Source organism: Heptranchias perlo, chromosome 3 (genome assembly GCF_035084215.1).
Source record: "Heptranchias perlo isolate sHepPer1 chromosome 3, sHepPer1.hap1, whole genome shotgun sequence".
Taxonomy (NCBI): Eukaryota; Metazoa; Chordata; class Chondrichthyes; order Hexanchiformes; family Hexanchidae; genus Heptranchias; species Heptranchias perlo.
The window spans coordinates 76513089-76535360 of NC_090327.1; the positions used below are offsets into that span (position 1 = coordinate 76513089).

A 22272-nucleotide genomic window follows, 5' to 3' on the forward strand; every position below is an offset into this window, starting at 1 on the left:
ATATTGAGCCATCCCCTTCCTGCTGGAAGTGCAGGTGGGGACAAGATTGGGTTTAGTTCTGATGCCACAGACACTTTGGGGTATTTTTCCCACTTTGTACAAGTGGAAAACTGGCCGTTGCGGATTGGCTCTCGCCGTTATACATCCCGTCCGATTTTATTTTCCAGTGAAGTAAATGGAAAGGAAAATCAGGTGGTCTGTATAAAGGGCGAGTGATTTGCTGCCGTCAGTTTTCTGCCCGTGTCCGAAGTGAAAATTACCCCCTCTCAGTCAAAAGTACCCGGATCTGCACCTAAAGTGCTGTAAAGCTGCAGGGCTACGGACCGGGTGCTGGAAGGTAGGATTAGAAAGGGCACTTGGTTGTTCTTCGAGCCGGCGCGGACACGATGGGCCAAATGTCCCTCTTCTGTGCTGTATCTTTTCTATGGTTCACCTGGTACTTCAACACAGCTGAATCATCAGACTTGATTAGGAAACCTGAAGCTGTATTTTAGGCCTAATTGGCACTTACACTTCAAACTCACTCTGTAAGAGAAACTCATATGTTTATTAGTTTGCAGGAGGCAATTTGACCAAGAGACAGAACAGAGTGTCTTTGGAACTGTTCATTGGTTGGATTGTCTCATCATCCTAGCCACTGAGAATAGGATAAATACAACATTTAGTTCAAGGTTGGGGACTGCAAGAGCTGCTCTACCGCACCCCATGCCAGACTGTGGTAGTCAAGCACTGAAGGAGTGGACTGTTATTCTAGGGGTGTCACTCTGGAAAAATTCAGATATTGACATGTAAATGGCACAATTTGATGCATTCCCCTATTCTATTAACTAGGTTTGTTCCAATAGCACACATGACAAGGGTTCCCAATTGCATTTAGACCAAGGTGAACGTACCTCATTTAACACCACCATAATTCTGGTTTTCATGGGGTCAATTGAAGCATCTTTCTGTTATACGTTCTGGGAACAAAGTAATTATTTTGCTAATTTTAACAAAAGTATAAATTGTTGTTTCCTCCAATGAAGACAGGAAATTTCAGGTCCCTTTAACTTTCCTTTCTCGGTTACTTTCTCCTTGTGTTTGTTATTCTCCCATTCTGTTTGTTCCTGATACATTCTCACTTTCTCCAGCAAACTCTAGACTTTACCAATTGCACACTTTTCTCATCTGCACCGCCTAAACAGCAGATCAACATGATTACTATGCACAAATGTTCTCTGCTGCCCTGATTCCTGAACAGTTGATCAATGTGCATTCAGCAACTTCACAATATTGGAGATAAATCAGATCTGTGTAAGACTTCCGTGGCTGGATTGGGGGCCCTGCTACAGTCAGGAGCCCCCATCACCACAGATATCTTAAGGCGGGCCTTTGCACCAACCAGCACATGCGCACAAAGAACAGGAATTACATTTTAAAAAAAATAAACGGTCAACATATTTCCACATTAAGTTTGTATAATGTTCATCAAATTTTGATGTTTGCATTTGAGCATAAAATTTTGTATAAATTTTGTTGCAGTTTCTCTATTAAAAAAATATAAAATTCAAAGGAATTAAATTTTATTAAACATCGCAATAACAGGATTCTTTATTTACAACAGCATTATTTAACATCAAGTAAGCAAATGACATCAGCAAAAGCAATATTAGTTAACAACTTGCATAAATGTATTTTTAATTTCTTTGAATATACCTAACTTGGCATAAAATGCTCACAATAAGGATACAAACATGGATGCTAGAAGAAAACAAAGGTGTTTAGTGTGAACTAAAAAAAAATACATCTCTGAACTTGCAACACTGTAAAGCCTTCTGCTGAAGAGCCTTACTTTACATATTGCTTAGAATTTGCAACTCGTTAATATACACCTCTCAGAGACTTGGAAAAAACATTTTACAAAGTGACCCACTACTGACCACAAAGGAACAAAATAACATCAAAAAAACTAAGCAATAACCATGGGTCCATATTGCAATTAGGGCAACCATTATTTCTATTTATCTGACAGAAAAAAAAATTAATAACTGATGACACATCCAAAAATTTTACACAATTCACTATACAAACAATATAATACAACAAACAGCTGCTAGGAATATACAGGACATAAAAACATATCTAAGGCATTATGCTAAGTTATAGCATTTGAGGTTCCTGCACTGTACTAAGAAATTGACAGATTTTACAAAACAAGTTCAAGCTCTAAATGAAAAAAAGTAGACGGGTTTGCCTATCAAATTGAAAATCCATAGAATAGTTTGTGCAGAGAATGTGTCTGCATCCAGTCAACAATCAATTGTGTAGAAATACTATAAAATTATGTTGAACCACACCAACACACCATGGCTTAGCTGTATTTTAAATTCAACTCAGTGAAATCTTTGGATTTTGCAAACGGAGCTGCATAGCCCTGCTTGTCTGCAATGTACAGCATTACAATACATAGTTCTTAATGTTAATTTTGCATCATTACTTTAAATCTGTTAGAGGAAAATGTTATAGATTGAACATAATGCAATCAGAGAGATGTTGCTTCCCAATGAAAGTAGCTCCCATGCGCCCTCTCTTTCCAAGAGAATAGACCTTATGCATTCAAATCTATAGAAGATATAAATTGGAGTTACTTTATACAGAGCTTAAATTACCATATGACACACACCTTCCCCGCCTCCAACCAGATTTTTTGTTTTAAAAATCTTTTGGCTCTGTAGGCAACAGTGCAATGGTTATCATTTACACAATTCCAAAGTGACACATCCAGATGTAAACCATATCTAACAAGTTAAAATGCAGATATAAAAGGTTATTATATAATGTTCCCATAGACACAAATGCAAAGGTCTAGGCTCTATAAGTCTGCAAAATTAAATGCCTGGATTTCAGAAAACTTTCCTAATTCACAGCAGTATTTACATAAAGCTATATCATACCAAAGCAGTCTGAAACACAATGATGTCATTTGAACACAGAAAGAATACGGTTCTTTATCTGAATGATCTGTAGCTGTGAGATGTGGCAGCACTCCTTCCTAAAAGCAACTGTTGAGGCAAAAACAGGTCTGTATTCAGTCTCTGTACAGTGATCAATATGATCAGCGTGGGTTTCGGGCCTTAAATGACAGCATGTTCCATGTAGTCTGACACACAACTACAAAGGCATCAGGACCCTACAACAGCTTGATAAACTAACTATGTAAGAAAGCACCTGCTTCCAACCCATTCACAAAGTCTTCCAATTTAATTATCCTGTTAGATTGAGAGAAACTATACAGACCAGAAAAGCAGTTTGTTGGGGTTTTGGCATGATATTTGCACATTTTAGAAAACTAAAAATGGTTGCTCAATATCTATAAGAGCCAGTTACCTCACAGGCCTCACAAATGCTACTGAAACAGACTTGTTAGCTACTTATCAAGGCATCATGATTCTTTATTTACAAAATAAAAGAGAGACACTGCTGTCAAGGTATCTAATGTAATACTGTAGTACCTCACTTTGAATCAGCAGCTTAAGAACTTTACTTCATCAAAATTCTACAAGTATGTAAAACATATGCTCTCAAGTAAAAGTTATTGCTTGGTTACATACATCAGACTCTTATATACCCAACTGCTTTCCAAAAGTCATCCTGTCTCAATTTACAAAATACTGTACCATATGAAAATGTTATGGCTGTTTGCGTTCTGTGGTGACATTTGATCCTAGATCTGCAGCATTTTGCATCTGGAAACTGCCACTGACTTCAGCAAATAGTAATGAAGCATTGGGTTTTTGTAGCTTACAAAAAAGTCTGTCCTCTCTGATCCCACAGCACTGTAAAGCTGAAATGAATAATAAGCTATTTAGAACAGTAAGCTTGAACAGCCCATAATATTTTAATTTTTGAGGCTCACAATACAAGCATTACTATCCCAGGGATGCTTATGCGAGTAAACTCGACTAAACACACCAGTAGTGTAAAGATGAGTTTCATTGGTTATAGAAAACTTCTCACAGGGCTATTGTGTCTGTGATTATAATTATTTATATGGTAATGATCTGGACTAATATACGTAGGCTAAGCTAGTACTGTGATGGAGTTAAACTGCTCAAGAGAGAGTTTCATTGTTTGTAATCTGATCAATTTCAAATGTTTTGACTCCTCTGCCCTAATGAAACTGTTAACATTAAAATATTTGGTTTATTGTGCCAGTAAACTTCACAATTATATATGTTCAATTCTTCAAAGCCAACAATTCAGATTGGCTACAAACTAAATGAAGGATGGAAAAGACCCATATTTACCCCAAGCACACGTTCAATAGAAACTCATCAAAACCCTAAACAAATTCTGAACATAGTCATGCAGGTCACGAGAATGGCTAGTTTAAATTGGATTTACTCAACATTGTGCATTAGAATAAAAACCACGTGGCTTAGGACCAGAAATATTATAAACATTATAAGTAATGTATTATTGGCTCTATGTACATGAAGATATTTGCATCACTTAAATTAATGAGAGGAACTAGTCAAATGCTGATTATTTTTCTTGTACACGACCCAGAATTTACAGACGGCTCTAAGAGCCCCCCTGTTCTTTGCACAGTTCGGTACCATTATTGGAGGTCAAACCGATTGCTCCGGGGCAGCTATTTAAGAGTGTTAAGAAATTTAAAGAACAGTAGTAATGTCATTTAGATGAATGGGTTCCAACATTAAAACACTGTGAATCAGTAATGAATCCAGTTAGCTAGCCTTTACATGGTGTCACCTCACTTTCAGAAACTCAGCCAAAAGAATAATTTTATCTCATCACCTCTCAAAGTTTCATAATTTCTTCACTTGTCGCCAGTGAACCAATTACTTTCCTGCATCTTCATGCATATAGAGCCATTATATACTAGTTTCCACAAGTGAACAAAAACACAAGCTAGCTGCATTAAAACTATACAAAATAGGTAAGCAATGTGCATTAAAATGATAGAAGGGAGAGGGGAAATAAATTGTAGTTTTACTTTTGTTATTGTTGTCCTTACAGAATTATTTCAAAGTGCTTATGGTGGAGAAGTACCTGGCAGCTTTCAATGATACACCTGAACTCCAGATCACACCTCAGTTTGGTCTGCAGGAGAGAGTGGATCACATTAGAGAACTGAATGCTGTGGTGGACAAAGAAACTAGCTACTGCTGCAAAGGAGCCTGGTCTGCAAAAGACCACCTGCTGCTCCTAGAAGAGTCCACTACTGCTGCTTGTGCTGCAAAGGAGCACAGCCTGAGAGAGATCAGTAACTGCTCTGAGGAAGAATTAGTCCTTAGCTCAAAGGAGGCCAGTTACTGTTGCAGGATGGAACCTTTTTGTAGGGAGGGACCAGCTGCTGATATGGCAATAGGAATTTGACTGGGTGAAAGCAGAACAGTTTCTGCAGCCTCTGCAAAGGGGGAAATGGCCATGAGTTCCAGGCTCAGAAGAAATCAGTTGCTTTTGTTGGGCGATGCTGCTGCTACTGGGATTGGGGGAGGGGGCGCTTTCCTGAGACAGACCAACTGCCTGGAAGAGAACAACTTTTCCTGCCTTTGTTATGTGGGTAGGGTCATGGGTCCGACTCGGAAGAAACCAGCTATCCCAGTGAGAGTCGGTGTGGAAACGTGGCCTGAGAGACCAATGGGGTGGGTGTATGCATCTCGAAGGAGAAAGGAAAGAGAAGAGTCACAGTTCTGACATGAGTGGCCTGACTAGATCTGTAATCACTGTAATGATCAAAAAGGTCTTTCCATCTGCTCATGCAACAGGTAAGATGGTGTTGGTGCTTTTATTTTTTCCTGTCATCTTGCAACAGTAGCTGTAGGACAAGTTATTATGGTGAAATAGGTGGGGATCTAGAGTTGAGAATGTTTAACAGGTAGCCGTGGTCTGTGGAGCCAGAACATTATAATTGTTAACCGTTATAATTAAAAATTGTGACAGAAAAGTCATACATCTTGGATGTTGAGCCATGACTCCATAGAGCAGAACCATAGTATAAAAAGATAATACACTAACTCTTTTGCTGACATCAACTAACAACCTACCTGAAGTCTATTCCCATGTGGTTTTATCAAAAACAAAAAAACTATTTCAAATTCCATTTAGATACCTTCCAAACCAATTCTTTATTCTTACAGCATTCACTCAGCTTATCTGTAAGTTTTTTTTTAAACACAGCAAAACCGTTGAAAAAGAGGCTTCATTTCTAAATACTGTTGGAGGAAAACATGGCTGAAAGCCTGCACACTGGATTAAATAGCAGAAAAAAGTCAGCAACCACTGAGGATCAAAAACAAAAGAGCAAAGATGTGATCATTCTGCAAAATGACGATAGAAATACATTCATCGGACAAGGTTCGAAGCCGATGTCAGTCTGTTGTGAGGACAGACTTAAGTCACACTTATGGTGAATGCAATTAATGGACAAAGCAGCTTCAGTAGGCAAGTATGTTGCTACTAAGGAGCCTGTCATTCTGTTAGCAACTCTTGTAACAAACAATTTCTCTAAGACTGGCTGAGAGTTCAATTGGCTGCTGCACTTTTCTTGGCTTGATCTGGTGGAGCTCGTTTGTTGGTATAATTGTTACCACCTAAATGTTGACCTTGCACTGTACATCAGCAAACACGTGGACCTGCTGGACTTAGTTGAAGACAGGAGGAATAGCAATCCTGAGGGTCAGCAATATTTCTGCAAAATGAAAAAGCATGAAATAGGTATTTAATTAACAGAAAGCACACATCACAAATATTGAAATCTGCAGAATTAGGAACCTTGAGTGATCTTGGGATATGAGCAATTCCTTGCCCATTCTCTCCATCTCACACAACATGCTCATTTTAAAATACTGCTTTTTAAAACAGCTTATGCACTCTGGAATAAACGTTACATCACCCAGGATTCCAATGTGATAATACATTTTAAAAATTAAAAACATCCAAAATGAACACATGCTGATATTAAAACTATTTCACAATACATTCATCGGCAGGATTTTCTTGATATTTTTAGTTTACATGTCCTGCCTGTTGAACTGGTTATGTTTTATAGAAAAATTCCAATTCCAATTCCAAAGTGCAAGAGTCAGCAATAGCAGTACAGGAATTAATGTCAGTACTGCATACACAATGTTGCACAGTTTAAATGTTTTAAAGTATTGCCTTTTAATGAGACAACACAGAGTTATTAAAACATTGGAACATGTTTAGACTTTCTGCTTTTACTATTCACCGTTTGGTTAATAAATCTGTACTAATGGAAGTACACTCAATTATTCATTGCAACTGGTTATTGTAGCACTCTTATAATAAATCTCTCTCTGTGAAGTAGCAAAAAACTTTTATGTTCACATCAGCAACAACTAACATCCAAAAGCCAGCTTTGGTGCTAAATATTTTATGTTATCTGCTGTTTAAGAGCTGGAAAAAGTAATTTACACAGGACCAGCAAAGAAACAGCCAATACAATACAGAGATGCCACTTTACATTTTTAGAGTAACCAAATTACAAACATCTACAAAACTTAATTCATCCAATGCTACTTTCAATAAAATCTTTGATTTTCATTTTCAAAGTTTTAAAACTGTATGGAAAATTAGATTTCCATTGGAAACTTATTTTTCTCTGCCTCCTCATGCCCAAGTTCATCCAATATCACATTTTCAATACAAAGGGATTATTTAATCTGATTGTGGTCAGAATACTTCACTTTTTCCTAACTTATCTCCTGATCTGGTACATTTCTTCTTCTTGTAAGGCACTCAAGACAGCAGGGATTGACAGTAAGGCATCAGTTAACCTCAATGTCTAAATCAAAATACTCATTCGAAAGTTATCTAAAATAACTAGCATATTTTAATCTTTCCTTCCATAAATTAAGAACTTCACATGGTTAGTGTAACAATTACACCCTAACATGGCATTAAACACGCTATCATACAGCGCAGAAGACAACCATTCGGCCCATCGTGCCTGCACCAGTTCTTTGGTAGAGCTATCCAATTAGTCCCACTCCCCTGCTCTTTCCCCATAGTTCTGTACATTTTTTTCCTTCAAGTATTTATCCAATTTCCTTTTGAAAGTTATTATCTATCATCGTTTCAGGCAATGCATTCCAGATCATAACAACTCGCTGCATTAAAAAATGCTTCATGTCGCCTCTGGTTCTTTTGCCAATCACCTTAAATCTGTGTCCTCTGGTTACCGACCCTCTGCCACTGGAAACAGTTTCTCCTTATTTACTCCATCAAAACCCTTTACGATTTTGAACACCTCTATCAAATCTCCTCTTAACCTTCTTTGCTCTAAAGGAGAACAACCGCAGCTTCTCTGGTCTCTCCACATAATTGAATTCCCTCATCTCTGCACCCTCTCCAAGGCCTTGACATCCTTCCTAAAGTATGGAGCCAGAATTAAACACAATACTCCAGCTGATGCCTAGTGTTTTATAAAGGTTTAGCATAACTTCCCTGCTTTTGTACTCTATGCCTCTATTAATAAAGCCCAGAATCCCATGCGCTTTTTAAAAAAAAAAGCCTTCTCAACTTGTCCTGCCATCTTCAAAAATCTGTGTACATACACCCCAGGTGTCTGTTTCTGCATGCTCTTTAAAACTGTACCATTTAGTTTATATTGCCTCTCATTTTTCCTCCCAAAATGTACCACTTATTAGGAACAGGAGTAGGCCGTTTAGCCCCTCGAGCCTGTTCCGCCATTCATTGAGATCATGGCGGATCTGAGACCTAATAACACATGCCTGCCGTAGTCCCATATCCCTTAACACCTTTGGTTAACAAAAAAAATCAATCTATCTCAGATTTAAAATTAACAATTGAGCTAACATCAACTGCCGTTTGTGGAAGAGTTTTCCAAACTTCTACCACCCTTTGTGTATAGAAGTGTTTCCTAACTTCACTCCTGAACGTCCTGGCTCTAACGTTTAGACTATGTCCCCTAGTCCCTAACTTCCCATCCAGTGGAAATAGTTTCTCTCTATCTACCCTACCAGTTCCCCTTAATATCTTGAAAACTTCGGAAATAATCCCGTAATCTTTTAAATTCCAGGGAATACAACCCTAGTTTGTGTAATCTCTCCTCGAAATTTAACCTTTGGAGTCCAGGAATCATTCTACGCTGTACTCCCTCCAAGGCCAATATATCCTTCCTAAGGTTCGGTGTCCAGAACTGAACACAGTACTCCAGGTGTGGCCTAACCAGGACTTTATATAGCTGTAGCATAACTCCTACCCCCCCTTGTATTCTAGTCCTCTAGATAGAAAGGCCAACATTCCATTAGCCTTTTTGATTATTTTCTGTACCTGTCCATGACATTTTAATAATCTATGTACTTGGACCCCCAAGTCTCTTTGGACCTCCACTGTTTTGTGTTTTTCACCATTTAGAAAGTACACTGATCTATCCTTTTTAAGTCCAAAGTGGATGACCTCACACTTGCCTACACTGAATTCCATTTGCCACTGTTTTGCCCATTCACTTAATCTATTAATATCTCTGTAATTTTATGCTTCCATCTACACTGCTTACAATGTGTCATCAGCAAACTTGGATATGTGGCTATCTATCTTGTCATCTAAGTCGTTAATAAATAGTGAATAGTTGAGGCCCCAACACAGATCCCTGTTGGAAACCACTAGTCACATCCTGCCAATTTGAGTATCTGCCCATTATCCCTACTGTCTCCTGCCGCTCAGCCAATTTCCTAACCAGGTTAATAATTTGCCCTCAATTCCATGTACTTCAACTTTAGCTAACAGTCTCTTATGAAGGACTTTATCGAATGCCTTCTGGAAATCCATATAAACAACATCCATAGACATTCCCCTGTCCACTACTTTAGTCACCTCTTCAAAAAATTCAATCAGGTTCGTCAGGCATGACCTACCCTTTACAAATCCATGCTGGTTCTCTGATCAACTGAAAATTTTCAAGGTGTTCAGTCACTCTATCCTTACTTCACTGCATTAAATTTCATCTGCCATGCGTCTGCCCAATTCACTAGTCTGTCTATGTTCTCCTGAAGTCTGTTACTAGCCTCTACATTGTTTACCACATTTCGAGTTTCGTGTCACCTGCAAACTTTGAAATTATGCCCTCTATACCCAATTCCAGGTCATTAATATGAGGATGACTAGTGCAGGAGTGGAATAGCACAGCCTCCTTTCATCCCTTGGACCTGGCTTCAAATCCAACCTAGACTGATGGGCAAGTGCACCATCTATCTCTGGCAGCTGCAAGGGTCTTAACACAAAAGAGAGTGCAATCTTAACTCAGTTCCACTTAGGATGGAGCCCATAGCACAAATTGTCAAATTAGAGTGCAGTTCCACAGATTCCACATATTCAAATGAGCATTCTTCATGTCTGAGCTTAATTAGTGAATGTTGGCAGGTTATTTAATTGTGGAAGCCACTATCATGAACAATTTACATTATTTTAATACCTGTAATTTATTTTATGTAGAGTTACATTAAGTTGCATCATGTTGCATTGAAATTTCTTTGAACTCATCGATTTGATTTCATTGCCAACTGTTAAAACTACTTGACTGTTGTCATCAAGATTTAAAACTCCTCCTGTAACGGAGTCACATTATTTGAATAATCTTGCACTGAGTAGAACGATAGATTGCCAACCCCAAAATCTTAGTCTTCCTCATTTTTGAAAGAAATTCAGCTTCCAATAGAATACTGCCATTATTTCACTGGGAAGGGAAATCTGGGACCTAATCCCTTTCAGAAAACTATGCTCTGTGCAGTCAGCTGATTTCCCCACTACTCTGTTGTAAAGAAAGCCTCGTTCTGGTCTGTACTCTTGGGTCTTTGTCCAGAGGGAATATCACTAATAACCACAAAAAAAGCAAGATCATTAATACTAACAGAATAAAATAGTAAAAGGAGCTCCAAGCCCTACCAAACCCATACAAAATTTACCAGTATGGTTCTGAGAGCCAATGTCTTCCGGCCAGGTTGGAGCATGGTACTGCCGGGTTCTACCCTGTGTTGTTAAGTTAGTACAGTAATGTTAGTAAAAGTATGTATATTGCTCCAGATTGTGTTTTGCAGATGGCCCTCTCTATGTGGGCCCAAGAAGAGGCCACAAGTAGAATGAGCTCTAATTTTCCGTGGCAGGTTTCGTCTTTAAGTCTTACTCCCAAACGAAACAAACAAACGCTGATGAAGATCTTTCATCCAATCTGTATTAAAGCCTAGTATCCCACGCACATCAACTAGCTAATACTTTCCTTTCAGCGGAAGAAACAATACATAGCAGACAAAACATTGGCACTATGACATCTGGAGACCAGTTAAACTCCAAAAAGGATGGTGTGTGTAAGTGCCCTATCCACAAGCCAAACAAGATAAAGTAAATCTACCAGTAACTCATGCAGGTCACAAGTCATTGGTGTTATGAGGAAGTCAAGTGAAGTAACTGTTCTGAGGAGCACTAGAGGTTGTGTGGGGCCCACAGATTCTTGATGCCTTCTCCCAGCTGGGAATATTTAATCAGTGGTCCTCTGAGCCTGTATGATTGTCTAGCCAGTGAGCGGAGAACACTTCTAAGCTGGGTTGGATCCCAAAGTTCCTCTGGACTAAAGAAACAAGCTTCAGCATTATTGTACTGAACCATCACCTTCCAGAAAATGAGTCGGCTTCACAATTTAAAAATGAGGCAATGGAAGACAGCAAAAAATAAGTATCAAAAAAATTCTCCTCTGGGAATGGTCTGTGATGTTTGATTTACATTTTAAAGTCAGGAGCTTGTATTGCCTAGCTGTTGCAATGGGAATTGACCAGAGTCAGTTTGATTGGTGTAGAACACAGTGGAACAATTATCAAGATGGTGGCGGTGAAAAAAAACACGACAAGCACTTTGTAAAGAGAAAAACAAGCAAACACAAAACTACAAAAAGGAACATTCTCTCCAGAGTTCTAAGACTGTAGATGAGCACTAACAGAACACAAACAGTTTTGAACTGGTTTAGAAAACAGATCTGATGACAAAAGATTTTTTTTAAAAAGCTACAGGTGTGATCCAAAACAAAAGTCTGGGACTAGGGAATATAGCCTAAAAATTAGAGCCCAGACTTTCAGGAGTGAAGTTAGGAAAAACTTCTACACGCAAAGGGTGGCAGATGTTTGGAACTTTTTTCCACAAACGGCAGTTGATGCTAGCTCAATTGTTATCTATCAATCTCAGATTTAAAATTTTTAGTTAACCAAAGGTATTAAGGGATATGGAGCTAAGGTGGGTATATGGAGTTAGGTCACAGATCAGCCATGATCTCATTGAATGGCGGAACGGGCTCGAGGGGCTAAATGGCCTACTCCTGTTCCTATGTTGTTAACTGGCGGGCAGGGCAAGGCGGCCATTTGACTGTTCAAGGCATGATTTTCTTAAACGGCAGGATCCCAAGTGACACTTCCCGGTAGGATGACAGAAACTACATTTAGATTTTGAACGAATGGAAGAATCTATATTTTAAGGAATTACTTCTAGGTAATTGGTATGTAATATTTTTAAAGCATTTGCACACGGTTGTATGATGCATTACAAATTTAATTTGATATTGCAAGTTTTTTTTTAAAAAAGACTATAAACTGCAAGATCGGTAAGATGGCTACAATCTGTGTTCCCTACTATTTCTGGACACTAGATGGTGACATGCATTAGAGCCAAGAATTAATTGTGCAGTTGTAAAATTAATTACCTGTGTAGTCCAGCTATGCCACTTAACAGAATTTGCACCTAAACCATTCATCCATTTCATAATAAACTCAAAGTACTCACTGGAGAACTCAGTGGGGATCTAATAGCAGCATAGTATTAATTGCAATTGGGTTGTCATGGCACATAATGTGAAGATACACCTGTAGTTTATAGCAGATCAGAATGTTCAAACACAATAGAAATGTGCCACCTTGATGATGCTCATGTTTCTACAAACCCTACATGGACAAACTTTAACAAAACAGTATATAACTACCAGCAGATCTTCCGTGATATTGCTCGTGGATGTTACACTGTCCATCCCATGTAATGTACAATATAACAAGGGCTATTGATTAACAGTGATTGAGTATGTTACAATGAGTTTTTATTATGAAATATTAAGCCTTAATGGTGTTTTCAGGCTCAAATTCCAGGACAGTGCACATTTGACATGTTTTCTAAAGAGGTGACAAGTGAGATTAATGGAGAATGTAATATTTTACTGGTATATTTCAGGTATTGTTGGAAACAAAGGGAATGCTAGTTAAAAATAAATGAAGGTGGAATAAACAGCAGAAAAATTTAGAAATTCTAATGAAATTAATTTAATTAATTGAAAACATGAAATTGTATATTGGAAGGTTTTTTATATAACTGCAGAGGTTTATGAATGAAAGAAATGGGAGTTAAAATAAATGAAAGTGAAATGTATGTATCTATGTAATGCACAACATGGAGTCAGCTTCCACATGTATGCCAATGACACCTAGCTCGGTCTCTTCACCGCCTCTCCTGTCCCTTCCATGGTCTCTATGCTGTCCAATTGCTTGCCTGACATCCAGACTTTGATGAGATGTAGCTTCCATCAGCTAAACATTGGGATGACTAAAGCACCATCTTCACTCCCCACCATAAATTCTGGACCGCCACCCCCCACCAAGAAACTCCACTATCCCATGTCACTTTCTCAGGCTGAACTGGACTGTTTGCAACCTTGGTGCCCTGAAAATCAACCCCAAATATCAGGTCCTGAGATGCACACACACACTTTATATGCTGTACTTGCCATGCTGACATCACAAACTTGATGTGTATGTCTGGAATTGATTTTTGGCAGAAAAAGAAACAGGCTGTTCAATTTGGATTTTTTTTTAAAAAGGGGAACTGGACCTTCTTTAGGTACTGCTGCAAGGACTGTATTCTTTATGCTGCAGCACATTTTAGTCTTTCGTTCCAAGTTAGGTATGGAGTTGCACTGCAGCAACTCACCAAGGCTTCTTCGACAGCACCTCCCAGACCTGTGGCCTCTACCACCTAGAAGGACAAGGACAGCAGGCACATGGGAACACCACCACCTGCATGCTCCCCTCCAAGTCACACACCATCCTGACTTGGAAATATATCGCCGTTCCTTCATCATCGCTGGGTCAAAATCCTGTACCTAACAGCACTGTGGGAGAACCTTCACCACATGGACTGGAGCAGTTCAAGGAGGCTCACCACCTTCTCATGGGCAATTAGGGATGGGCAATAAATGCTGGCCTTGCCAGTGATGCCCACATCCAATGAACAAATTAAAAATAGTGCAGCACTGAACTGGCAAAGTTACTACACTGATAATCTCCTTAAGACCGACTCAGGTCACATAAAATCATAGAATGGTTACAGCAGTGAAGGAGGCGATTCGGCCTATGCTGGTTCTTTATAAGAGCAATTCAGTCAGTCCCATTCCCCTGCTCTTTCCCTGCAGCCCTGCAATTTTTTTGCCTTCAAGTATTTATCCAATTTCTTTTTGAAAGCCACGATTGAATTGCTTCCACCAGCCTTTCAGGCAGCACATTCCAGATCATAACTACTCAGTGCTTAAAAAAGTTTTTCCTCATGTCACCTTTGGTTCTTTTGCCAATTACCTTAAATCTGTCTCCTCTGGTTCTCGACCCTTCCGCCAATGGGAACAGTTTCTCTATTTACTTTATCTAAATCCTTCATGATTTTGAACACTTCATACCAAGGCATTATTTACTAAAAATCAAGATTGTAACTGTTTCCTGTGTATAATCTCTAACAATTTTTATTGTTCCACTATCATAGTGGCCGATAATGTTGTTGTGGCTCGAAGGACTTATCTTCAGTTTTGCTTTTAAATTTTAAAAATATATCTAGGGGTTAAATGAGGCACTGATGGTGAGTCCATAAAAGTGGTGTCCATAAACTCTAATTAATTGTGAGCTGCCATTTAGCTTAACTGCACCTTTTGTTTTCATGATTTTCTATGCACTTGCCTGGATTTTTTGGGACCCAATTATTTTCTCCTGTTTTTTAACTAAAACCTGAAAAAGCCAATTTTTAAATTGGCAATAAAAACAGGCTTTAAAAATCCTTAGGTACTGCATACCAAAAATGAGAGTGTGTTTCAATTTTCAAGCACGAGCATCTTTGAGCTTGTGCAGCATAAATTCAAAGCAGCACTGATTGTACCCATTGTACATGAGCAATGGCATGGAAACATGGTTTTTGCAGTGTTCAGTGTACTTCAACATCTGAATATTCATTATAGTTGTAAGTGTCAGAGGAAACAGTGTCCTTGTAGTGACCAGTCATTAGTAAATCTGTCAGTTGCACTGAAGAAAATTCTGATTAACAAGCACTAGGCAGAACTGATGGTATAGCTGAGTTTGATTTCTTCACCTATGACCAGCCTAATGGCTTGCATTTAATATTGGGTGCCTTATGCACTATTTACAGAGATGTTGGCTGATCTGAAAAGGATCTTGATACAAAGAAAAAACGTATCAGGTTGGGAAAGATGATGAGAATGATTTTGTGTGGTCTTGCACTTTTATATAAAACCACTATGTATGTAACTGATCCAATAAACATCAAGTATTTTTGTCTCCAGACTCCAGGGGAAATGGGATGGAAACAGTATAAGGCTATGACAATTCATGTTGGCATCCAATTCGTTAGTATTAATTACATTAATGTTCCAGAAGGTTACCTCAATGACCTTTTAAACTCATACTGGGTTTGCTGGAGTGTGTCTGGTTATGCTGACTAACTTGAAAAAGTATAAAAGCTTTTGTATCTTCAGCTCAAAACATGCCTGCAAAGCAGAGCATAGTATTTTCTTTTAACAAAAAGTCCATCAACCTCCTCAGTTACTAACTCAAACTGAATAAGGAAGCGTGGGATGATGGCAGTCTGCTCGACCCTGAGCTCAGCTTCTTCCCCACATCCTGTCCATTAACAAAACTACTTTCTTCCATCTCAATAACACTGCCCCCATGCCTCTATCTCTTCCCATCTGCTGTCAAACCCTTGTCTACCCCTTCACCTCAAGCTTGGTTTCTCCAACACCCTCCCAGCTGCTCTTCATATATCATAAGATTCAATTTATCCAAAACACCTTATCCATGTCATCACCCACACTAAGTCCTACATTCTGATCACCATCCTGTCCAAGCTCCAGAGACTCCCCATGCCCCAATGTGTTGATTTCAAAATTCTTGCCCTTGTTTTTAAATCTCAATAGCCAAACCCCTCCCTGCCTTAGAGATCTCCTTCTGCTTTATGTCCCTGCAGACACCTTCCACTCTCTTAACACGGGACTTCTTATCCCTCGCTCTCTCCACTCCACCACCAGTGGTCGCTCATTCAGCCACTATGCTCCTGTCCTCTGGAATTCTATACCTAGTTCCCTCTGCCTTGCTATTTCTCTCATCTCAACAACTTTGCCTTCAATTCCCCATCCTAGCCTTTCCATTTCCGTCCCCTTTCCTTAGTATAAAATACTCTGCCTGCACGAGAAGGGATGCATTTAAAAAAAACAGAAAACTAGTATTTTATGCAGTTGGTACATCGATGTTATGGACAATTCAGTTTTGCAGAACTAAAATCAATTGCAAAGAATGACATCACAATAAATTTTAAAAAATTCTAAGTCAATCGTTTGGCTTCTCACCACCTATTCCTGAGGCTGGAGTTTGCCCATTCTCCACCACCCTTTCCCCCATTCATCAATGTGATTATGTTGGGATTGTCCATCTCATTTACAGAAGCACTAAAATGCAGACAACTGATCCATTTTTTTCTACTTAATGTTCTAGATCTAGTTACGTAGACACAGCCTTCTTCTTGAGAGTCAGCATTATTACGTACCCAATAATCATCCCCATCTGGTGTCATCATGTCCATACTGGACAGCTGGTTTTGAAAAAGATTGCCTCCCCTCATTCACCTTTGAGCAACATTAACAAAATGTCCCGATATCAGAGACATTATTTGTTTTAAGAAAGTCAATAGAAAAAAAAAGTTGCTGTCTTCAAATAGTAATTTATTTTCTCCTCTCTTGCTAATTTTCTGTCTTCACTTTTGAAAAGGTAACATTCCACAGATGATGGCATCCTCCAAGTGGTCATTTATCATGTATGAGCCATTACAATCAATGTCAGTAGGCTATTCTCCATGGGGGAAGCGGGAGGAACATAGTTAAGCCCAATTCTGTCCTCACCTGCACACTTTCAGCAGAGGTCATTAAATATTCATCAGGAATACCAACCCAAGCTGACTTTCTTCTCCCTAACCTGAGGCACCAAGGCCAATTGTAGCATTTGACCAGAGACTGAACCAGAGACCTTCCTGAACAGCTACTCATTCAATAAATTAAGCCACTAGGGAAACTTAAATGGGCAACAGCATTCCTCCAATAACTATCATAAAGGAGGGGACAGACCCCCACCCTCTTTGGATACATAACTGAAAGTCCCCAAATGTTGGTCTTACGTGTATAGTACAATATAATAGGTACAGGAATGAAGAAAAGTACAATTCAAATAAATGTTCGAGTTGTGCGATTCATTTATCAAACAGAAGGATATTGGGAGTTAGCAGCTGTACCATGAGGCAATAGTACATGAAAAGCTTTTCTGGTCCCATGTTCAAAGTTACTGGTTGAAGTACAGCAGTTAGCCTCAAAGTATCAGCTTGGCTCAGTGGTAGCACTTTCATCCGAGTCAGAAAGCTGTGGGTTCCAGCCTCACACTATGGCTTCGAGCACATAATCTAGGCCGACACTCAATGCAGTACCGAGGGAGTGCTGCATTGTTTGAGGTGACATCTTTTGGATGAGACATTAAACTGAAGCTCCATCTGCCTTTGAGATCCCATGGTACCATTCAAAGAGAAACTGGGGAGTTTTCCCGGTGTCCTGGCTAACATTTAGCCAGCAACGAACACCACTAAAAACAGGCTAACTGGTTTGCTGTTTGTGGGCCCTTGCTGTGTGCAAATTGGCTGCTGAATTTGCCTACATAACAGTGACTACACTTTAAAAGCATTTCTTTGGACGTGAAGTGTTTTGAGATGTCCTAAAGATATGAAAGGCACATTTTTAAAAGGCATATTTTTAAAAATATGACTGAAGCAGTAAAACATGATAAATATATTTCCTCTTTTTAATAGAAAAATCATAAATGTCATCTTTACACATGCATTTACAGTTGACATCTTCACCCAGATCAGTACAGGTAAATCAAGAAATAGGAACAAGGTGGACAACAGATAAAAACCTGAAGCCAGATTTCCGACTGATCCATTAAACTTCCAAGTCATAACATTATCAAGTCCAAACTCTAAATGACCTAGACCCAGAATTCAGATATAAAGAAATTTTAGCCCCTGAATGCTATATGGAGTATCATAGATATCTGGCACTATTCCCATTTCTAATGAATTTTTATATATATGTGCTAATGCCTCTGCTATCTCTTCCCCAACTTCTTTTAATATGCTCGGATGCAATCCATCCAGACCAGGGGTTGTGGCAACGATTTTAGCATGGCAGTGGGAACTCAGTGGGTGGGTAAAGAGTCACGTGGGAAACTCTGAAATAATTTGAGCGTGTCACATTGAGCGATCGCAACTCCATTGAAGGCACTTAATTCTACTTCCAGGTTTCAAGTCTCCAAGCTGCGCAGGTGTACTGCGCACCCGAATGACGTGATGTGAACTCCACTATTTAAAAGGCCAATACAACATGGATTTTGAAGGAGAAAGGAGGAAACATCAAGATGGAGAGGCATAGAGCAATGGCAGAGCCACGGTTCACTGATGCATCCCTTGAGGTTCTGCTGGCTGGTGTGCGAAGCAGGAGGGACGTGCTGTACCCAGCTGATAGGAGGAAAAAACTGGCTTCTGACACTAAGGAGGCCTGGCTGGAGGTGGCAGAGGTGATGAGCAGCAGGAGCATGGTGTCCAGGTCTTGGATGCAGCGCAGGAAGTGGTATAATGACCTAACCAGGTCAGGAAAAGTGAGTACTTTTGCTGATTCACCCACATCCTGTGTTGTTCAACTGTCACTGTGTTGGCATACCTACTCCATCACATCACTCTTCACACCCACTTAAGTGTCAGCAGCAACCATCCTTCACTTTCTATGCACTTCCTCAACTGTCCATTTATTCACCCACCCCTACCATTCACCCCATTCCTGTTGCAACGTGATGTATGTGTCTGATAGTCACCCTCTGATTCATCCGTTTCATTGTCAGCCTCACTGAAAGCAATGCATTCATACAGTAAATATGAATTACTCATAGGAGACTAACACGGGACGCAACCAACAGAGTACCCTTTGTCGTCCAGTACTTCCCCGGAGCGGAGAAACTACGCCATGTTCTCCGCAGCCTTCAACATGTCATCAATGAGGACAAACACCTCGCTATGGCCATCCCCACACCTCCACTACTCGCCTTTAAACAGCCACCCAACCTCAAACAGACCATCGTTCGCAGCAAACTACCTAGCTTTCAAGAGAACAGCGTCCACGACGCCACACAACCCTGCCACGGTAACCTCTGCAAGACATGCCAGATCATCGACACAGATACCACCATCACACGAGATGACACCACCCACCAGGTGCATGGTTCATACTCCTGTGACTCAGCCAACGTTGTCTACCTCATACGTTGCAGGAAAGGATGCCCCAGAGCATGGTACATTGGCGAGACCATGCAGACGCTGCGACAACGGATGAACGGACACCGCGCAACAATCGCCAAACAGGAGGGTTCCCTCCCAGTCGGGGAACACTTCAGCAGTCATGGACATTCATCCACCGACCTTCGGGTAAGCGTACTCCAAGGCGGCCTTCGAGACACACGACAACGCAAAATCGTCGAGCAGAAATTGATAGCCAAGTTCCGCACCCATGAGGACGGCCTCAACCGGGATCTTGGGTTCATGTCACGCTACACGTTACCCCACCAGCGAACAAATGTTATCTGTTTTTAATATAATGGGTCATTTGCTGGCTCTCTCTGCCTTCCGGATGTTTCTGCCTCTCTCTGTGTTTTTTTTTTCTCTGTTTTTTTTCCCTGTTTGTTTTTTTGTTGAATGTGTATTCGGGGGTTCTGCAGGTAACACCTCTCTGTCTGAACACGGTGATTGCCTTGGCAACGGGCAGTTGCAGGGGCAGTCTGTAAACACCATGTATTGTTCAATATGTATAAATGCGTAGGCTTCAAGGAGATCTTGAAACATTTGCCTGAGGAAGGAGAAAATCTCCGAAAGCTTGTGAATTTAAAATAAAATTGCTGGACTATAACTTGGTGTTGTAAAATTGTTTACAATACAGTAAATAGGTCACCTTCAGTCACTCACAGGTCTGTTGTTTGTCCCATTGTAGAAGAGCGTGCAAAATACAAGGAAGAGGACCAGAACTGGGAGGTAGTCCACCACATATAGTGGAGCTGACTGATGTAGAGGAGGAGGCAATGGAAATAAGTGGGACCGTCGGAGATCTTGGCTGGTAACAGAACTTTAACATCTTTCACATACATGAAGAATTGATTTTATCAATGATTGAACTGTTCCAGACCTCAGTATGGTCATTGGAAAGATTGTCACTTTTCCAATGAATAATTAATATCGGTTTCTTCCAAGGCCTTCAGGCCTTCAAGAAGAATCTACTGAAATGGAAAAAAGGATTCCTCAGAGGACCTCATTCCTTGAGGGTGCACCGTCACAGGACTTACAGCCATGCACCAACGCAGATAATCGCACTTCGGTGGGTCCTGTTAGACTGTTAGTTGGTGATTCACCACTTAGGTGTGCGTGAGCAGATACTGGTGGCAGGGGCAGCTGTGGAGAGTCCACTTTGGGGGGGGGGGCGCACTCCTCTCCAAGCTCTGCTCAGCTGGACACAGATGCTGACCCCCGGGGGCAATCATCAAGAAGGAGAATGATAGAGGTACACCTGCACCATTGCGAGGTACTGGAAAACGTGCCATGCACACTCTCCACAATAGCGGAGAGGATGGAGGAGGCCAACTCCATTGCTAGTGGATTGTTGGCGCAGGTAAGTGTGGGAATGTCTGTGATGGAGAGAGTGGCAGCCTCCATTGAGCTTGAAGCACAGATCTCAAATGAGTTCGTGCAGGCCATGTCAACGGCCGTACAGACTCTGGCTGCAAACATGTCTGCCGCCTTAAACAGGCCGACAGATACCTTATCTGTGACTTTACAACGCGACACATCTGTTCACCAACCTGCTGACCAGCAGAGTGGTGGGAGTGATGTAGCGCTGGCCCGGCAGAGGGATGATGGTGCAAGGGGACATGGAAGTGGGGACTCCACTCAAAGTGCTCCTTCGTCTCACCTGTTGACCCCGACCCCCCCCCCCCCCCCTCCAACCAGTACCACAATGCTGCCTCCTCTCCCGATGGCAGAGTCTGCTCCTGCACAGGTGCAGGTGGAGCAGTCTTTGTCGGGGCCCTCATGGGCTCTAAAACCCAGAGGTCGTAGGCCAAAGCACCTCAGCAATCAGGGCAGGGATCTGAGCAACCTGCCACTACCTTTACTGAAGCCATAGGGGATGCACAGTGTAGAAGTGGTAGAAAGAGAAAGGCCAAGGTATTATAGTTCACCAAGGGTACGTGACGATAGGTCATATTGTTCATTTATATATTTTGTTTGTTATGACATTAAATTTAATTATCACCAATGCCATGTCTTGGCCATTATTGAGTCCCTTTTGTGAATTCTCCCTTTCATTTGAATGTTAAGACTTGAGGACACCCACTGGGCAGGTCTGCAAGGGGTGCACGCATGGCTGAAGGACTGTTTTTGTGCAGGGTTGTGGGGGGGTGGGGGCGGTGGTAGTGGTTGTTCTGGGCGGCCTAAGGAGCTCAAAGTCTTCAATTTGCACATCTCATTATGAGAACCTGTTAGAAATTAGGGAATTCCTGGTATTTCGAGCAGCAATGTTCGCCGCTGCTCTGGGGAAAGGTTCCCCATCTTCATTTTCCTCCTCCTCCTCCTCCTCTTCTTCAATGTTGCTGCCAGATGAGGCAGCTTGATGAGTGCATTCGACCTCCTCCACCTGTAACGCTCTCACCTACGCTATGTTGTGCAGGATGCAGCACACGGCGATTATTCTACACACCCTTGGGGTGAGTATTGAAGGGCTCCCCCAGATCTATCCAGGCACCTGAAGTGCAGCTTCAACATTCCTATGGCTTGCTCAATTACTTGGTT

The 22272-nt window shown here is 40.7% G+C and overlaps 1 protein-coding gene across 9 annotated transcripts in view; it reads right to left on the reverse strand.

Annotated features, from left to right (window-relative positions):
* Positions 1 to 1571: 1571 nt before the first annotated feature.
* Positions 1572 to 22272, reverse strand: part of ncoa2 (nuclear receptor coactivator 2) — a 280623-nt gene continuing 259922 nt past the window's right edge. For all 9 annotated transcript variants that reach the window (XM_067980345.1, XM_067980351.1, XM_067980354.1 and 6 more), the window contains one exon: positions 1572 to 6697. In XM_067980345.1, the coding sequence (XP_067836446.1) occupies positions 6686 to 6697 (12 nt within the window). In that variant the 3' untranslated portion in view covers positions 1572 to 6685. The remainder of the gene's footprint in view (positions 6698 to 22272) is intronic.